Source organism: Coffea eugenioides, chromosome 4 (genome assembly GCF_003713205.1).
Source record: "Coffea eugenioides isolate CCC68of chromosome 4, Ceug_1.0, whole genome shotgun sequence".
Lineage (NCBI taxonomy): Eukaryota > Viridiplantae > Streptophyta > Magnoliopsida > Gentianales > Rubiaceae > Coffea > Coffea eugenioides.
In genome coordinates, this window is record NC_040038.1 from 7386466 (window position 1) to 7404593 (window position 18128).

Below are 18128 nucleotides of genomic sequence, written 5' to 3' on the forward strand. Positions count from 1 at the left end.
CGGTGGAAGCATTCGTTGCAGAATCGCTGACACATTTTCTCCCACTACCACTCTCTCATCTCCCTTCAATCGCCTTCGGTTGACACACATGTCCCTTAAAAATTTTGCGTATCTGGGTACCTGCTTAATCGCATCTAGAAGAGGAATATTGATCTCCACTTTGTGAAATATCTCTAGGACCTCTTTCTCCTTGTCCTGCTTCCTTGGTTTCTCCAATCTGCTTGGGAAGGGCGGTGGGTTGGATCTAACTGGCATGAGTGGGTCCGGGATTACCTTTGAATTTTTATTGTCACCGCCCTCCTCTTCCAGCTCTTTTTCAATTCGATCTTCGTCCTTGTCCTTAGGAATCACCGGGTCAGGTCCTTGGACCTCCTTGCCACTTCTCAAGGTCATGGCGCTCACATTCTTCGGGTTTAATTCGGATTGAGACGGCAATTTACCTTGGTTCTGGGAGTCCAAACGGTTGATTGTTGTGGCCATTTGACTTATCTGATTCCTTATGTCCTGCATCTCGGAGTCCGTCCTTTGCTGATTTTGCATAATGGTTGCCTCCGTTCTTTGCTGATTTTGCGCCATGGTTGTCATCATTTGTTGATTTTGCGCCATGGTTGTCATCATTTGTTTCATCATCTCCTTCAAAGATGAACTAGAGCTTGGGGGCGGAGGTGGTCGGGGTTGGTATTGCTGCTGGTACCCTGGTGGCTTATTTGGCACAAAGTTAGACTGCCTGTTCGGTGTAAAGTTGGGTTGCCTATTCCCTCCATAACTGAGGTTGGGATGATCTCTCCACCCTGGGTTGTAGGTGCTTGAGTAAGGGTCGTATTGCTTCCTTGGAGCGGGCGCGTGGTCAGCCATGTTCACCTGTTCTGCAGTTTCTTCCTGAATCATTGGGCACATATCTGCAGAGTGACCTATACCAGTGCAAATCCCGCATACCCTGGCTTGTGATGCATTTCTCACAGCCTGTTGCCTAACAAACGCGGTCAACTCAGTTAGCTGCTGCTGCATGGAGGGTGTCTCTACCTCATTCACCCTGCGTATTGGAACATCCTCTCTCGTACCGAATTGTTGTGAATTCTCTGCCATCCTCTCTATCAACTCCCGTGCTTCTTGAGGGGTTTTGTTCACCAGTGCCCCTCCACTTGCAGCATCAATTATGCTCCTGTCCCCGAAAAGGAGCCCCTCATAAAAATACTGTATGATCAACTGCTCACTTATTTGGTGTTGGGGGCACCTGTGCAACAAGTTCTTGTACCGTTCCCAATACTCATAGAGTGACTCCCCTAGATGCTGCTTGATCCCACAAATTTCTTTCCTCAGACTTGCAGCCCTGGACGCAGGAAAATATTTATCCAAAAATTTTTTCTTCAGTTGGTCCCACGTGGTGATGCTACCTGGTGACAGGTAGTACAGCCAGTCCTTCGCAGAATCTTTCAAGGAGAAGGGAAATGTCCTCATTTTTATCTGCTCTTCTGTAATGCCCGGGGGCTTCATACTGTTGCACACGACGTCAAACTCCTGCAGATGCTTATACGGCTCCTCACCTGGTAAACCATGAAAAGAGGGTAAAAGAGAAATCAGACCAGATTTTAACTCAAATGAAGTGTTTTCACTCAAACTCGGGAAAGTAATGCACAAAGGCTGCTGATTTAAATTAGGGGCAGTCAACTCCCTTAATGTTCGTGCATTAGCCATGGGGATTTCTTCTTGCTCCGAGTCACTCGAAGTGCCACCAAATGAATCTGTTGGTTCGACTCCTGACTCAGGTCTCTGAGATGTAGCACTGGAGTGCTCCTCTCTGACCTGTCTGGTTTCCTTTCTCATTCTACGCGCGGTCTTCTCTACCTCAGGGTCAAAAATCAAATCACCTGTACGAGAAGATCGAGGCATACACTAGAAGAAAACCAAAAAATTAGGACAAAAAATGAATTTAAAAAGAACCAAATAATAACGCCAGTCCCCGGCAACGGCGCTAAAAATTGACAGGGCGTCAGCCTGTGCAATAATAATAATAAATATAGAACCTAGCTACCACTAAAAGCAGTTAATAATTAATCCTAGGTACTGGAGTAGGGACTCTAGGTGTGCAATGGGTTGCTTGATTCACCCTGTTCCCGAAGAGTTTGCTTAACCCGATATACCAGAATTAATTAATTGGCAGAAATTACTGAATAGTAGACAGTGGCAAGTAGGGTCGTCTCCTCAGGGACTGGAGATATTTGTCTCTTTTAAAATTCAATTGATAAGGGGGGATTTCACCGGAATGAAACTAAAAACAATTACACAATTTTGACTAAATTGAATAAATAACTAGCACAAGTATAGCAGGAATTTAATCAGGAATAAATAAATTCTAGCCAAGGATACAACTACTCAGGCACAGTCCAATCATCCGATCATTGATGCAAGAGATGTTCACTTAATGTATTAATAGGCTAGTTATAGTCTGACGACCAATTTTTCCTTAAATTATTGAAAACCAAGGTACGACCGTTGATTACCCCTAATCAGCAAATACTCCTAGGTACGACCATAGGAAGTAATTTTCCAATTGCATTAATAACTAGAAAAACCTAGCCTTAATCAATAACACGCTACGAGGGTTATTTAAATTAGATTGCATGTTCTCCTAATGTGTAAACACACCAGTTGCCACTAATATTAATCAATCAAACAATTACGGATTTAATTGACTAAATTGGCACGAGATTAATAAATCACATTGAACATCGGGCCCTTGACATCCAATTAATAAAATAATCCCATGAAAATTCAAGCAGACAACGTGCAAATATTAATAAATAAAGGAACACGTGAAAACTAATTAGATCTCACAGATTTTCGGGACTGCGCCGTCGAGTTGACCCTTGACTAGATGGAAGGCTTAGCCACGCCGCATAATGAAATCACCACACGAATTAATAAATTGCAAAGCCATTGCATTTTCTATTAGGAAGCAAGGAATAAAAGGTGTTTTTCCCGTTGGGGAATATTGTCGAACACCTGGCGTGTGTCAGAGGCCAGTCAGGAGAAGGAAAGAAAAAACTAAAGACTAGGCTAAAAACTAAACTAAAAGATAAACTAAAAACTAGAGATAAAAGCCGTAAGAAGAGATGTTCCCTTTTTGCTCCTGTACGTCTCTACTTATCCCAGCAAAAGGAAGTTGACTAAGGCTATATGGTCTCTGGTCCCCACCAATTGGACACAAGCTGCGCCTTTCTTCTTAGTTTTTCTTAGCTTTTGTACGTTGCCTCCTTTTGGCCAAATGACTAGTGATCTTTATTCCATGGGCCCCCCACATTGAGAAGATGAATTACCAATGCTAGGCCCAACTGAATTGACCCTTAGTAATATGCTCTAGAAAGTCCCTCCATTTGGTAATATTTCTGCTTCACTCCTGAAATTGATTCCAAGTACCAAATATGAGTAAATACCAGCAATTAACACAATATTTGTCAGGGATAGAAGGGGAAATTAATAATAAAATTACTAACAAATTATACCCTATCAGTCATTACATACCATTTCCAATCATCATAGATAGCCACACAATCATGTTCATATTAAAACAGAAAAATCACCAATAAATAGAAAAACTTCACCAATTCAACAAAACCCAAGATGTAATCCATCATGTTTCATCTTCTACCACCACTAATCATAAATTAGGCATCATTAGAGGAAGGAAAGTGGTTCTTCTCAACTCACCATAGAAACAAGACAAGAGAGAGGGAACAATTGGTCCTCTTAGCTTTCCAAATAACTCCACACAACACCTCACTAACACTCACTTAATGTTTTCTATGGAGCAAAAACAAATTCCAATGGTTGATTTAGAAGATTGGAGCAAAGATTGAAGCAACTTGGAGAGCTTTCTTTCTTCCTTTCTTGAGAGAGAGAGCCGGCCAAAGAGGAGAGAAAAATGGTGAATTTTTGGTTAATTTTGTGATTTATTTGGTCAATTAGAAAAGGTGAATAGTGGTCTTAGGTAAGAACCTATCTCATGGTGACACTTGTCACCTCATTTATGACTTGCCTAACTTTTGTCTCTCTTATACCAATCCACTTAGCACCCTCTACTTATCTCTTAACACCCGGTAATTAACTCCAGTATCCAAAACTTAACCTAGTTGACCGAATTTTTCCGAACTTTTCGCACTAGCGGGTCCCACGTCCAATATATGCTCTTAATTTCTCAGAAACTAACCGATACTAGAAAAATCATCTAAAGACTATATTTACTCATAAAAATTTATTTTCACAATTTTTAAATAAATAAAATGTGGGAAAAACGTGCAATTAAAAGAAAAATAAAACCTAGTACTTACGAAAACTACGGACTCTCACACAAGGCCATCGAATAGCTCGGTGTAGCTCTTCTAGAACTCCGGGATGACGTGGTCTCGGCGGGAGGAGAAGTGGAAGAACATGAGTTTCTTAAGCTTGGCGTGGTTGGGCTCGGATGGATCAAGGTAGGAGAGGACGCAGCAGCCACCGGTGAGTTCAGTAGAGGGCATTAAAGTGCCGGTGAAGAGGTCTTTTAGCCTTGGTTGTAGAAGTAGTTGAGTCTGCCCTTGAAGGGTCCAATCAAGGAAAGCCCATAGTCACCTAGGATTTTTCTGATCGGCAGCTTTGTGGGCTGGGGTTGCTAAGGTGGTGGGGAAATTGATGATGGTCTTTCTGATACGGAAGCTCTGATCGGGTGGACAATGAGCTTTCGAGTGAAGGACTTTGATGATAATGATTTATGTGATAGAAACTGGAGATAAAAGGGGGTGAGAACTGGGGACTACTGACTCTGACTAGTAATGAATGGAATTTGGAAGTGTAAATTGGAGTGATGAAAAAAAAATTGGAGAGATGAAACGGAGGAGGAGCTATGGGCTGGCCAGTGGTGGGAGCCGCAATTTAGGAATAGACTTCAATTGACTGAAAGTGGTACATTTGCGTCTTTAGGGTATTTTTGGCTTTTTACTCAACTCCATCTGTTTTAAAGATTTCCGTCAACTTTTTAGAATAATTCAAATCATGGGGTACTGACGCGTATAATATTAAACCACAAGGGGCTTTTCTATATGATAGCTATACCACCGGGGGCTTTTCTGTTTTTGACCCTTAGTTTTTCTTGTTCTGTGAATAGTGCTTCAGTAATAAAGAAAGAAAGGTATTAGTTTATTTTGTAATAGAGGGTTGATGTATTTGTGTGAAAGATGCAGATTGTTTTATAGAAAAAGGATTGCTATATATATTAGATACATGTTAAGTACATATGATTTTCATTGATTTGTATTAATACGAAACAATATAATCGATTTATATATACTGATTGGATACACAAAGAATTTTTATTCATTTGCATATATTAGATGCACGTAGGATTTTTAGCGATTTCCATAATTTTTTCATATTTAATATTTTTGCTAATATATACATTTTGGAGAAAAGTAATAAATAAGTGAATAAATATAAAAAGAAGGCTATTGTATGTATTAGATGTGCATAGCATTTTTAGTGATTTGTGTATTTTTTAATACTTAATAATTTTGTCAATATACACACTTTCGACAAAGTTAATAAATAAGCGGATAAATATAAAGAAGGAGGGAAAATTATAAACATAGAAATAGTCTTGAAATTATAATTATTTGACATAAATAACACTTATTATACGTTAATACAAAGCAGTATTATTAATTTATATATATTAGATATACGCTAAACACATATAATTTTCATTGATCTGCATTAATACAAAACAGCATAATCGATTTATATATATTAATTAGATACACATAGAATTTTTATTCGTTAGTATGTATTAGATATACATAGAATTTTTAGCAACCTGCGTAATTTTTTGATATTTAATATTTTTTTCAATATACACACTTTCGACAAAGTTAATAAATAAGTGAGTTAATAAATAAACGGATAAATATAAAGAAGGGGGAAAATTATAAACATAGAAATAGTCTTGAAATTATAATTATTTCATATAAATAACACTTATTATATGTTAATACAAAGCGGTATTATTAATTTATATATATTAGATACATGCTAAACATATATGGTTTTTATTGATCTGCATTAATACAACACAGCATAATTGATTTATATATATTGATTAGATGCACATAGAATTTTTATTCATTTGTATGTATTAGATGTACATAGGATTTTTAGCGACCTGCATATCAAAGCTGCATATCAAAGGTCCAGCGATAGGGGCCCAATCTTTTAGCATGGATGCAGCGCAACGGCTGGAAAATACTATAATGTATAGTCCCAATTCCGACTGTGCCTTAATCAGCTAGTAATAAGTAAAAGATTAACCCAGCCCCAAATCATAGGACTTGTAAGTTCCAATCGAAAATAAGCCCCAAGCTTTTTAGAACCATGGGGCTAGCACTTGCAGTTGTGAACTTTAGGGTCTATCTATGGGCCTTTGTTGAAGAAAGATAGTGCTCGGAGACGGGCCTTCAAGCATGCTTCGCGATAATTGTGAAATGTTAGTGTATTACTACATTTGTCTGTAGTCAAGAAGCAAAACATTACTCTTTCCGTCAACAAGAATTGGATTAATTACATGCTCGGTATTCTTGATGGTATTCCATTAAGGCCACGACATAATTAATTATTCTCAGCCCTTTTTCTTTTTCTTTTTTTTTTTTTTTGGAGTGCATGGCTAGATGGTTATTTGTCCTCTGCAAATTAAAGTCTTCTGTTCCTCCCTCCACTTTGTATTTTCCATTAACTCCTTTTAAATATTAAGGCAAAATAATTTCTACCGTATTTTTTTACAGTATAACATAACATTACTGACTGTCACCTAGTGCTTATATGAACTTGCCTCATTAACACGACACAACCTTCAGACTCCAACAATGGACTCGCGACTAAATAATCACTACCCTCGACAATGGCATGGCAAAATGAAAAACATTAGTAGTATCAAATCATCTCCATTGGAAACAAGGAAGCAGATCACAAAAGTCCATAGGTAACTTAAGTTTTTTTTTTTTTGGTTTTTTACCCCCCAGCAGGATCTATTTGAAAGACAGACACATGCATATTACAATAGCAAGAATTTAGCAAAAAGAAAAGAAAAACAGTATATAATGTTCAAAATAATACGTGTATTGTCGCGAATTTCTTGAAGCTGAATCGTGCAGTGCTATTTGATCATCCGTTTGAAAAAATCCAATTGCCAAGAGATGATAATCGCAATAGCGGATATTATGTAAATGGCCCAGGAAAGGAGCTTGAGCCACAGAGAAGAAAAGGCCGTGATTGCCAGAAAAAAGGCAGTGACGCCGCTAAATACTCCGACGTACTGGAGCAATCGAGCCTGTGCTCCAAAATTTGGAGCCACGAACTTGGAGACCACAAAAGCGGCCAAGGAGAAAACCAAACCCAGCCGAGCCACGTCCAAGCTAACAGATAAATGTAGGTGGCTGGAACCTTGGCACTGCAAGCCGATGCCGATGCCGATTGCTGCAAAGCCATAACCCATAATTAAGGTAAGCCATTCTGGATTTATTTCGGGACGACGGTTGTTCTGGTCAGCAGCAGCTGGCTGGGGAAGCGGTTGATGGTGGGACGTTGGTTTGCCGGGATCCTCCAAATCCATTTCTGCTTTGACAGCTGGGCACTCCGGTGATGATGGTGGAGTTGGTGGCGGAGAGTCTTGGACTTTCTTCATTTTCAGCTCCACCAAAGTAATTTTACTTGTTTGAAGAAGTTGCAGGATGGCATGCGTTTATAAAGAAAACTGCGGTTCATGAAGGGGTGAAGGGAAGTCCATGGTTCCAGTCTTCCAGAAAAGGGGTCAGAGATCAGGTTTAAGGTCCTCAGCCAAGGGTTCATAAGTCCCTTCCAGAGGGTTTTTTTTTTTCTGCCCCGTCTCCATCCCATTTGCTGAATCTATAGCGCGGGCATTTTCCAACTTTGACGAGATACTCCAACTTGACGAATAAGAGAGCTGCCCAAAGAGTACTAACATTGCTAGAAAGATTGAAGATCCAACTTAATTAATTCGTTGGTAGATGCATTAACTTTTTAAGATTTCTCGTTTCCTCCACAAGCTGTTTTTGTCTATGAAATTTACGGTAACAAATTTAAAAAATAATTTAAAAAAAAAACACAATCTCAAATACATTTAACCAAACAATAATAATAATAATAATAATATAAAATTAAATAACCTCTACCACCTCTTTCTCTTTTTCTACCCACCACCCATCAAAAAAAATAAAATTTTTAAAAAATATTTCAATAAAATTATAAATTTTAAAAACACTCCAAAATACATCTCCAAAATTATCCAATCCAAACAAGCAATCTACAGTAGAAAGTTTTTCACACGCACAGCTATAATAAAATTTTTGAAAGAAAATACCTAATATATATGAAGCTGTAGGATACTAGAAAACTAACGCAATTCATCAACATATATGCTTGGACAGTCAATTGTACACATTCCTCGCCTTTCTGAACCCAGGGCTCAGGGGTTCAGGGTGCAAGGACTGGGGATCGGGGGGTCCCATATATCCTTATATATTTTATTATTTATTAAAAAAAATATTATTTTATTTATTTTTAAAAAAATAAAATAATTATTTTTTGTTTTTTTCAAACCCGAGCTTTAAATTATCGATTCATCGAGTTCAAGATTGAGTTCAAGTTTAATAAAATTAAATTAAGACTCGACTCGATTAGACCAAAACTTGATTCCGCTCGTTTGCAACCCAACTCTTAACATATTCAGCTCTCCATCTTTCATTTTTTTTTTCTTTTTCCAGAAATATGTCAATTCAAGACCACTAATACGACCATATTCTCCAGCAAAATCTCCCTTTTGTCAATCTGCTGTAAAGGAAAGCAGACTTTGGTTGACTCTCATTTTAGGCGCGGGAGCAGGAAAATCGGCCGTCGTCGCCCCGTGCAAGGGCGGGCATGGCTGAAGTTAGAACACGATGCCCCAACGACGTTGAGGATATTGACGGAACTTTTAGTAAATCGGAGTTCCTGGATTACATTGGTACTAAACTTCACACGTCCGTAAGCACCTCTCGCAAAAGTTTTCGTGTTTTCTGGGACGAGGAAGATGATGAATCAAATAGCTATCAGACACTCTTTTCCCAGTGTAACTGTTAAGTTTTTTTTTTTATTTGGCCATCAATTTTCCCTTCGTCACTCTGTATATTTTTACTTGCATTACTAAGTACTATTTTTTTTTTTTTTGGATAGTGGGTCCACCTTTACTTCCTCCTCCCATCGTCAAGGACAAGATCAAAATTGCGCTGCAGCATGTAGATCTCCTGTATAATCGAGCAATGCTAGCTCAGTTCTGGGTGCCGGTGATGATCGGGGGACGGCGATTCCTGAAATCCTCAGACCAGCCTTTTGGGTTGACTTGCTTAAGGAAAGGACTATGTTCGTACAGAAAGCTGTGTCTGAATTATTACTACTGTACGGATAATACCTGCAGTAGTGATGGTGGTGCTGATTATGTGGATGTGGATGTGGATGTGGATGTGGACTGGAATGGCGGAGGAGGGGTAAGAGAAAGTGTGCTTCTCACTGGTCCGCCTTCACGTGTCTTTCTTCGTGGACTGCCGGAGTATAGCCCAAACGTGGAGTTCTACGCGGACTCGGAATATGCTTTAAGGGATGAGGCTATGGGCCGTAAGATAAGTGACTATATGGCTGTGCCTGTGTTCGATCCCAATTCCCGAGAATGTATTGGCGTAATTGAGCTGCTTTCAACTGCTGACTCAGTAAGAGGTAAGTAATTAGTATTAAAATTACACAATTTCTGGTCACGGCCTATGTTTTCAGAACCGGACCGGATAGCGACTCGGCCGAGGTCAGGGGTCAGGGGTCAATGGGTTCGACCGGGGGTCGATAGGGGTCGAACCGGATGACGTCATAAATAAAAATTATTTAAAAATTAAAATATTATATATATAATATCTAATAATATATTGATATTAATAAAGGTATATTCATATATATTTGATGTTTCAAATATATTTAACAAAAAAATACAAAGAAATTAGAACAATCAAGTAGCAATTTATATTATTTAATAAATATTAACAAGTTTAGAATTAAAATTATGAATTTAATTGAAAAATAACATCAAATTTTAGGACAATATTTATAAAGTATCAAATATTTGAGGTATATCAATAAGTTTTAACAATTTATGGGGTCAAAACATAATATTAAAAAGTTTGAATTTTTTTTTAAAAAAAGTTACTGTTGAACCGGAAAAACCGGTTTTTGCCCGGTCAAACCCGGTTTTTGACCGGCTTTGACCGGGTTTTAAATTTCCGGTTTTTTCATATGGCTCGGACCGGCTACCTGGCCGGTTCCCGGTTCAACCGGTTCGACCGGCCGGTCCGGTCCGAGTTTCAAAACAGAGGTCACGGCCAGACGTGGGAAAGGAAGGGGATTGGGGGAAGGCGGGGGTAGGGAGGGAGAAGAAGGAAGGCGGGGAGGGCAGGGGAAGGGAAGGGAAGAAGGAGGGGGCGGCGGTGGTAGTGGAAGAAAAAAATGTGCTAAGATTTGTTTTTTATTTATTTTTTATTTTTGGGGGTATTTTTGTAAGTTGCATTTGAGATTGTGTGTGTGTGTGTCTTTCTAAAATTATTATTGTGGTCTCTAAATATAAAAACGATTTTTGAAAAAAATATCATATTCATAGAGACCCATAGTTTTCTATTTACTTGCAAGTGAGTAGAGCTCAATCCCGCTACTTGCAAGCTTTGTTCGATCATCAGTTTCAACTCAAATAGCTCGACAAGCTTAATGCGCTCGAATTTGAGCTTTAACTTGTGAGGGCTCGAAAGTTCATCGAGTCCAATGCTTTTTCAAGAGTTGAAATAGAATTTGCTTAGGAGCATTGGCCACCAACGTATATGTAGACATTGACCTAGGGGGGATTCTATTTCATATATTCTGTCTAGAGTAGGAAGACAGAATTACGTGCACCAGGGATAATAATCATTTTACCTTACAGCTAGCTTTTCGCAAGTACAAATTCGGCTAATTGGAAAATCCTCGTGTTGCCAAATTTGGAGTTTTTAACATGGCGGCAGTGATACTTATAGTTTGACACGTATATTCTGTCTCCCACCATTTTCAAATGATTGAAAATGTACTTGAAGATCACAGATTATTCTCAAAATCTTATGCATAAATAATGGTGTCTTTCGATTGAACCACTATCTAGGTGAAAGTTCTTTGTAACAAGTCAATACAAGATGGTAGGTAAGTTTTGAACCGCTTATACAAGTCTCATGAATACAACACATGTAGATTTTATACACAAACACTAATTCTATAAAATAATACATTTATAGGCCTTATATCCATATTCTTTCTTGAATGTTTCAAAGTGAAGCCCTTAAACTTTGATGTTTACCAAATTTAGATTCATATAGGCGACATCTTAGTGCCTCACCATTAGTAGCATTTTCAAGATTCGTTAAGAGTCAAACAACTCACTCACCTTATACTGGTGAGAATAATATGCACTATTCTACTTCAAGATGATAAAATTTAATATAGTGCACTAATCATTAGAATGATGTACTTTCAGTTATTGAATTCAAAACTAGATCTTGTATCTAGCGTTGAATTGAGGTACTATCATTAGTGATTAAGAATTTTTGGGCTTCAATACCATCCCTCTTGGTATACACAAGATCATGTGTATAATATGTCTAGTTTGCCATTGTAATCTTGACTATATACTTATGAAAGTATATGGTGCCTACTACAAATCATATAGACATCAATCTTGATAGAATGCTATATTGCATTTCTTGGATCTCCAAGAATCACATTTCACCAAGCATAAAGATCAAATGTGTCTAGAAAGTCACATGTGTGTTTAGACACATACCGTTTTAGGGGTGTGCATCGAAATCGAAAGCGGTAATTCAGAAGTTTGAAATCGGAAATTTTCGAAATTTTGGCTTCAGTTTTCCCAACCGAATTCGATTTTGAAATGGCTAATTTCGATTTCGAATTCGATACTGAATTGAATTCAGAATTCGGTGAATTCCGAATTCGAAAATTTGAGATGGCATTGAGGAAATGAAAAATTAATGAAAAGCGCGCTTGAATAGGTGATTCACAAAGAGGGAACAATTACTAGACTATCGATCAGAGAGGGCATTGTACTGATTTTTGTTGATAAGCATGCTACTAAATTTGTTCCTTATGAACTAAATATCCAATCGAGCCCTTTTCACAAATACTCAAATATTGTTGACAACAATTGTAAAGATAGCAAGAAAAAGAAGCAAAACACAACATTGAATCAGAAATAAGCCAAACCTTGGTGAATATCCCAACACCACATTCAATGCCAACTTTTGCCAAGAAAAGATCATCAGCTAGCAACCTTTCCTTGAAACCTCCAAAGTTAAGCAACCACCGGAGCATTGGCGACTCCTCCAACTCAAAAAAAGTCGAAACAATAGAGCCCGGAATCCTCCCAGCTTCTATAGCAGCAGCCAAGTCCCTAGGAATGCTATCCAATGATCTCCCCACCTCAGCCAACGCCATCAAGGCTTCGACCTTGTTCTTTGCTCCTGCATCTCCACTGTCTTCCCCTCCTCCTCCTCCACTACTTCCACCACCACCACCACCTCCACCTGCACCTGTGCCACCAATGTCACCGGTGTCACCACTGCTGTTGCCGGTGTCTGTGCTCTGGTAATCTTTAAGGGTGTAGAAGAAGAGAGAAGGATGGGATTTTAGTGGGGTGCGGAAGGTAGTTAGTTTAATTGAGGAAAATGGTGCGGAGGAGGTTGTGGTGGTTTTATGAATTAGTGAGGTGAAAGTGAGGTGAGTGTTTAGATGGTTGTGGTGGCGGTGGAATAAGGAGAGGGAAGGGAGAGAGCTGTGGGCGAGGTTGGAGAACGTGGTGGTGGCGGTGGCGGTGGCGGTTGCCATGAAGGAAGAGGCGGTGCAGCGGAAGCTCAAGGTGAGTTAAGAGAAATTAGGTTTTTGCGATGGCGGATAGGGAAGCTCAATTTGTCGGAACTCGGAAGCTCAATTTCAATTAGTAAACTTATTATGTTAAAAAATAAAAACTATTATATTATAATTATATTTAAATATTATTATTAGAAATCGAAATCGAATTTTCTATTTCGAATTCCTATTTCGAATTCCCCAATTCGAAATCGGTAAATTCCGATTTCAAAAATTTTATTTTCGAATTTGACCTGAATTTGACCAATTCAAAAACGGAATTACCGATTTCAGCTCCGAATTATCGAATTTCCGAATTCGAAATTTCAAATTCAATTCGAAATCAGTTTCGAAATCGAAATTTTTCGAGTTTGTACACCCCTATACCGTTTCAAACAAAAGACATATGCCTCGCAATTTTCATCCAACATTTCTCATGTTATGCAGAAACAATTTCTAGTCCATATTGCATTCAGATGTTCTCTGAAAACTTCTTTGCGGAGACTTTACAAAAGAATCCCAAACCAATCATTTTCCTTGTTTGTGGTTCTCATACTTTTGGTTCAACAAAGAAGTCTTATTTCAGTCCTTCAATGCAAGCTTGCTTTTCATGTAGTCATTTAACAAGGTTAACTTTTGAATCCGAGAACCAAATTAAAGAAAAATCAAATATGATACTGACAAAAAGTTGTAACATTTTTCAAATGATTCCATGACCATTTTTATGAATTGTGCCCGTGGATCCTGTTGGATCTGTCCACGGATCCACATTGACAGATTTACATAACTTTCTCATCAGAATCTGGCTCTTTGATCTGGTACAAACTAGGCCTGATCCATGACCAGATTATGGATCCGGTCCGCATATCTAACATGATCCGCTAGCTGATCTTCAAAGGAGAAAACTCGTTGGTTGCAAAAATCCAACCTGTGGGGCGGATTTAAAGCGGATCCGTGTGCAAATTGCCTGGATATTTTAAAAATCTTCCAAACAAGTTATATTCAAGTTCAAGAAAAAGCAAAGTTTAGATGATATCATTCTAGCATTCAAGATATCATTTCATAATATGAACTTTACGTCAATTATATAACAGCAATTGAAAATTCAACATGGATTTCACATCAATTATGCTACACATAATTGAACATTCAAGATATCTTTCATATTAATTATTCTACCATAATTGAAAATGAAAACACCAACAACTTTGTTACCTGTAAATTTCCTTTCATGGATCTATCACCAATTTGACCCCTTAAAATTCTTTCACACAAGTAACATAGTAGCACACATGTAAAACGATAAGACAAACCTTTAAAGATGTCATGAACAAACCATTATGCCACGTTTGAATAACAACCGCCTCCATGTCATGAAAGTAGCTTCATTGCCATCCTTTTAGTTTGTTTATCAACTTGATCCATCGTCACAATGTTGAAAAGCCAACTCCTTCAATAAAGTTGCCATCACGAGCTTTGTAAAAAATTTAGCCTAAAGATTGTTGGTGTACATTAGAGGAACGTAAACTTGTGATGAATAACAAGAAATTGGCTCCAAGTCGTGAATTCGATTCACTTTTTTTTTTGGCTAAATTCGTCCTCTATTTATCACAGACGAATTTCCTTTAGGATAAAATGAAGTTTGTCTTGATAACACGTTGCACTAGTGTTCTAGACCCAATAAAGAAGTGTTTGGTGTATTTTTACAGAATATCTTGTATTGATAGGATGATTTTCTGCAGCAATTGAGCCCTCAATTAATCTCTTTGTAGATTAGGAGATGTGATAGATTGGTGACAACCATCCAAGTGATAACATTTCATTATTAAAATAGTTACTTCTATTGTGAAGGTGCTAAAATGATAGATTGATTGTAGCACTTCACACTTGTATAAACTGTCATCTTGTAAACTTTCATTTCTTTTGAAAATCTCCAACATTATCTTAATCCACTAAGAGGGGTTAAATTAAATTCATAGCATTGGTTGCAATAACACTTGTACTTTTCTCATTGATACTGGTACTATAACTGCCAAAAGGTTCGGATGTTTGATTATGGGCTGCACCTTAGCCCGCCACCTCTTCCCCTTCGCTTTTGTGAGTTGGTGCTTTTCTTGCTATTAATACCGTTGCACTTAATACCTTCACTGAATCATTGAAACATTGTAACAGAGATGGATAATCCTGCATATATATTTGGGTTAATCTCGACAGCACTTCAGGTTTGTCCTTGCTTCCTCCTCACCTAGCACTCGAAACCGGTAGCAAGAGTTATTCAAATCGCTATTCTTGTATAGTATTAGCTTCATTTTCTCTTAATATCAAGTAATACTCCATCTAGTACTTCACAATCTTTATTTTTTTGAAAAAATTATTGCAATTTACTCTGAGTTCATAATTTATGTCATAAACGTTAGAAAGCTCTTCAATTTATGGTGCAATGCATTAAAAGTCTTAATTGTCAAAGCCTTGGTACAAGCCGCTGAAATATGCTTTTATTCCTTTATCAAGAAGCTCAATTGCTTTCTAGTTTAAAATTATTCCCGGTCTGTTATTCAAACTATTTCTTTTTCTTGATGTTAACAGTTTTAGTTTTGAACAGGTGTTAGAATTGAGGACTTCAAATTTTACCAGCCATTTCGACATGGATAGCGATTTGGAAAAAGTAAGTTGCAATTTTGTTTGTCAATGACTGATAAAACTTTCTTCCATTAATGCTGAAGTTTTAATTGCTTATCTCTTTCGGAAAATTTTCTTAGCAGAGCTCAACAGATATATCCCATGCACTGTGTGACATCCACAAAGCATTAGTTGAGGCATGCCAAACACACAAGTTGCCTGTTGCTCAGACCTGGATGCCTCAGTTAGGGAAATGCCAAAGCTACACAGATAATGCCCTTTCAACTACAAGTAACGAATATTACCTTGAACACGCAGGATTCTCTTTGTTTAGAGATATCTGTGAAAGTTTTCAGTTATTGAGAGGGCAAGGGGTTGTTTGGCAGGCATTTTCTTCAGGTACTCCGTGCTTCTGCGGGGATATGACCAAGTTGAGCATAGCTGAGTACTCCTTTGCTCACATTGGGAAAAAGGTTCTCTTAGACAGTTCTTTAGCAATTTGTTTAAAGAGCGATCATACGGGGGATCATGTCTATGTACTCGAGCTCTTTCTGCCCTTTAGAACTGCTGATCCTACAAAACTTTTGGAAGCTGTCTTGCTCACAATGAAGAAGCATCTCAATAGTTTCAGACTTGCTTCTGGACCAACATTGGGGGATGAGATGTTTGTTGAAGTTTTTAGAGTTTCAAAAGAAGACAAGCTCGAATTTTTCACACTGTTTCATACTACCGGTGGTTCAGATGGACTGCAGAATCAGCAACTGTTCCCACAAAAGAACTGGGAATTTAGTGATGTAGATTATGCAAAGATATTGGTCGATGAAGGATCATGGTGGGATCAAGTGATTAGTTATGTAGATTATGCCCCTGTTTCTATAACTAGGCGTGGAACAAGTGATGATGTTTTTGGATGGAAGGAAGACTCTTGTGATACTCCATCCGTGAAGGAAGGAAACAGTTATATTAATTCTGCCGCCTCAACATCTAGATATCCAGAACAAGATAATTTGGCAAGGCTAGTCGCAAAAGATGCTCAATTCAGTGCATTTCCAAATCTTGATGTAGACTTTTGGCATAATAAGGAAGGCATAAGTTCAGCATCAGATTTGGACAAACTTGACCGTGAAAAAGTTGAGAAACACTTTGGTTTGAAGCTTAAAGATGCTGCTGAGAGTCTTCAAGGTTAGTCACTGTGGCATATTCTGGTGCACTTGATACTTTATCTGGCCATCTTTTTAGCTCAATGATGCATTTATGACTTCCTATTCCCAATTTTCAGTGAGTCCATCCACGCTCAAGAGGAAATGTAGGAAACTTGGCATCCCAAGTTGGCCGCGCAAGAGAAACCAGGGCACTTGCTTTGCTACAAGCACTGAATCCAACAAAGACCGCGAAATACGTAATGCAGAATATGGTCAGGAGGTCTCACATCCTAATGTGTCTTCTCAAGAAGGTACAACTTCCAGCAAGCACAATTCCTCACAAGCTGCAACAATAGCGAAGGATAGCTTCATGATGATAAAAGCTGCATATGGAGAGATTAAAAAGATTAAGTTTCCGCTTCCATTTTCGTCACCGTTGGTAGATTTGGAGATGGAAGCAGCATCAAGGCTTGAGTTAAAAGTTGGAAATTTCAAGCTTTGGTATTTGGATGAAGATGATGACTGGATATTGATAACCCGTGATGCAGACTTGAGGACTATGGAATCAATGGGTAAGAATACAATCAAAGTGTCTATCACTCACGGCGATGATTCCCCATACTAAAAAAAAAAAAAATTTCACTAAAGCCGAGGGACAATGAATGTTTTCACAAAAAAGGAAACATCCTTGGCACCATTCTTTTACATTTGCTGCGTTTTGCGTTATTCAATTAGTGATTGAAGCCTTGAGATTAGATTCGTAAAAGTGTATTTGTAATTCTTTTTACTGCCTTATCATAACAGGGCAACTACACTGGCACCAGCTAGTGCCCATTTTTGTGCCTAATCGAAGCCTGGTGACGAAAGTGGCAGCTCTCTGTCGTGATGTGGTCTAAAATTTTTGATTTGTTATACCTGAAGGTGGCAGCTCTGTATCATGTGAAAATTTTCTACCAATTTTTGATATAATAAATACAGAACCAACTTTGACCACATAAAACAGATGATACATGCCAGAGAAGATAATCTTGTTTGGAAAATCGCATTGAAAGTCCCAGAATTAAGTTTGAGGTATAGAGGAAAAGAGAAGGTGAAGGCAATGAAGAACGCGGTAACTCTAGAAACAATCTGACTTTTGTCTGTCTGCTGGGAATTATTTTGAGGCCCAAAAGGTGCCAATGACAAGACCAGTGCAAGGCCTACAAAGTGGAAGTTGAAAGAGAAACTGCTGGAGGCTTGGAATGCCAGCAAATCGTTGCTGATTACCGCAAAGTAGAAACACACTTGATGATAAGATTCAACAAGAGAAAGCCGTTAATGCGACAACTGATACTCTTGAGCCTCCAGTAGCCAGGCATAATGGCAGCTCTT

At 38.3% G+C, this 18128-nt stretch overlaps 3 protein-coding genes across 3 annotated transcripts in view; 2 read left to right on the plus strand and 1 right to left on the minus strand.

Moving 5' to 3' along the window:
- Positions 1-1824, minus strand: part of LOC113768918 — a 4285-nt gene extending 2461 nt beyond the window's left edge. Inside the window, exons 1-3 of the mRNA XM_027313422.1 lie at positions 1635-1824; positions 1412-1544; positions 121-1330 (exon numbers count right to left, since the gene is read on the minus strand). Coding sequence (XP_027169223.1) covers positions 121-1330; positions 1412-1544; positions 1635-1824 — 1533 coding nt within the window. The remainder of the gene's footprint in view (positions 1-120; positions 1331-1411; positions 1545-1634) is intronic.
- Positions 1825-8870: 7046 nt separating this feature from the next.
- LOC113768919 (protein NLP7-like) lies at positions 8871-15245 on the plus strand. The gene is made up of 3 exons (XM_027313423.1): positions 8871-9148; positions 9253-9789; positions 15169-15245. Exons 1-3 carry the CDS (start codon positions 8959-8961, stop codon positions 15243-15245), a joined length of 804 nt encoding a protein of 267 aa, XP_027169224.1. The 5' UTR covers positions 8871-8958.
- Positions 15246-15601: 356 nt separating this feature from the next.
- Positions 15602-17623, plus strand: LOC113768799 (protein NLP6-like). Its single transcript, XM_027313294.1, has 3 exons — positions 15602-15661; positions 15759-16797; positions 16895-17623. Exons 1-3 carry the CDS (start codon positions 15641-15643, stop codon positions 17380-17382), a joined length of 1548 nt encoding a protein of 515 aa, XP_027169095.1. The 5' UTR covers positions 15602-15640; the 3' UTR covers positions 17383-17623.
- Positions 17624-18128: the final 505 nt, after the last annotated feature.

What these genes read in the sequence shown, in the direction of transcription:
- LOC113768919 (XM_027313423.1), top strand. Translation starts at nt 8,959, where the DNA reads ATGGCTGAAGTTAGAACACGATGCCCCAACGACGTTGAGGATATTGAC. An exon ending in TCAGACACTCTTTTCCCAGT is followed by an intron (nt 9,149 to 9,252) that starts GTAACTGTTAAG and finishes TTTTTTGGATAG; the next exon opens with TGGGTCCACCTTTACTTCCT. An exon ending in AACTGCTGACTCAGTAAGAG is followed by an intron (nt 9,790 to 15,168) that starts GTAAGTAATTAG and finishes ACATTGTAACAG; the next exon opens with AGATGGATAATCCTGCATAT.
- LOC113768799 (XM_027313294.1), top strand. Translation starts at nt 15,641, where the DNA reads ATGGATAGCGATTTGGAAAAA. An exon ending in TGGATAGCGATTTGGAAAAA is followed by an intron (nt 15,662 to 15,758) that starts GTAAGTTGCAAT and finishes TTTTCTTAGCAG; the next exon opens with AGCTCAACAGATATATCCCA. An exon ending in TGCTGCTGAGAGTCTTCAAG is followed by an intron (nt 16,798 to 16,894) that starts GTTAGTCACTGT and finishes CCCAATTTTCAG; the next exon opens with TGAGTCCATCCACGCTCAAG.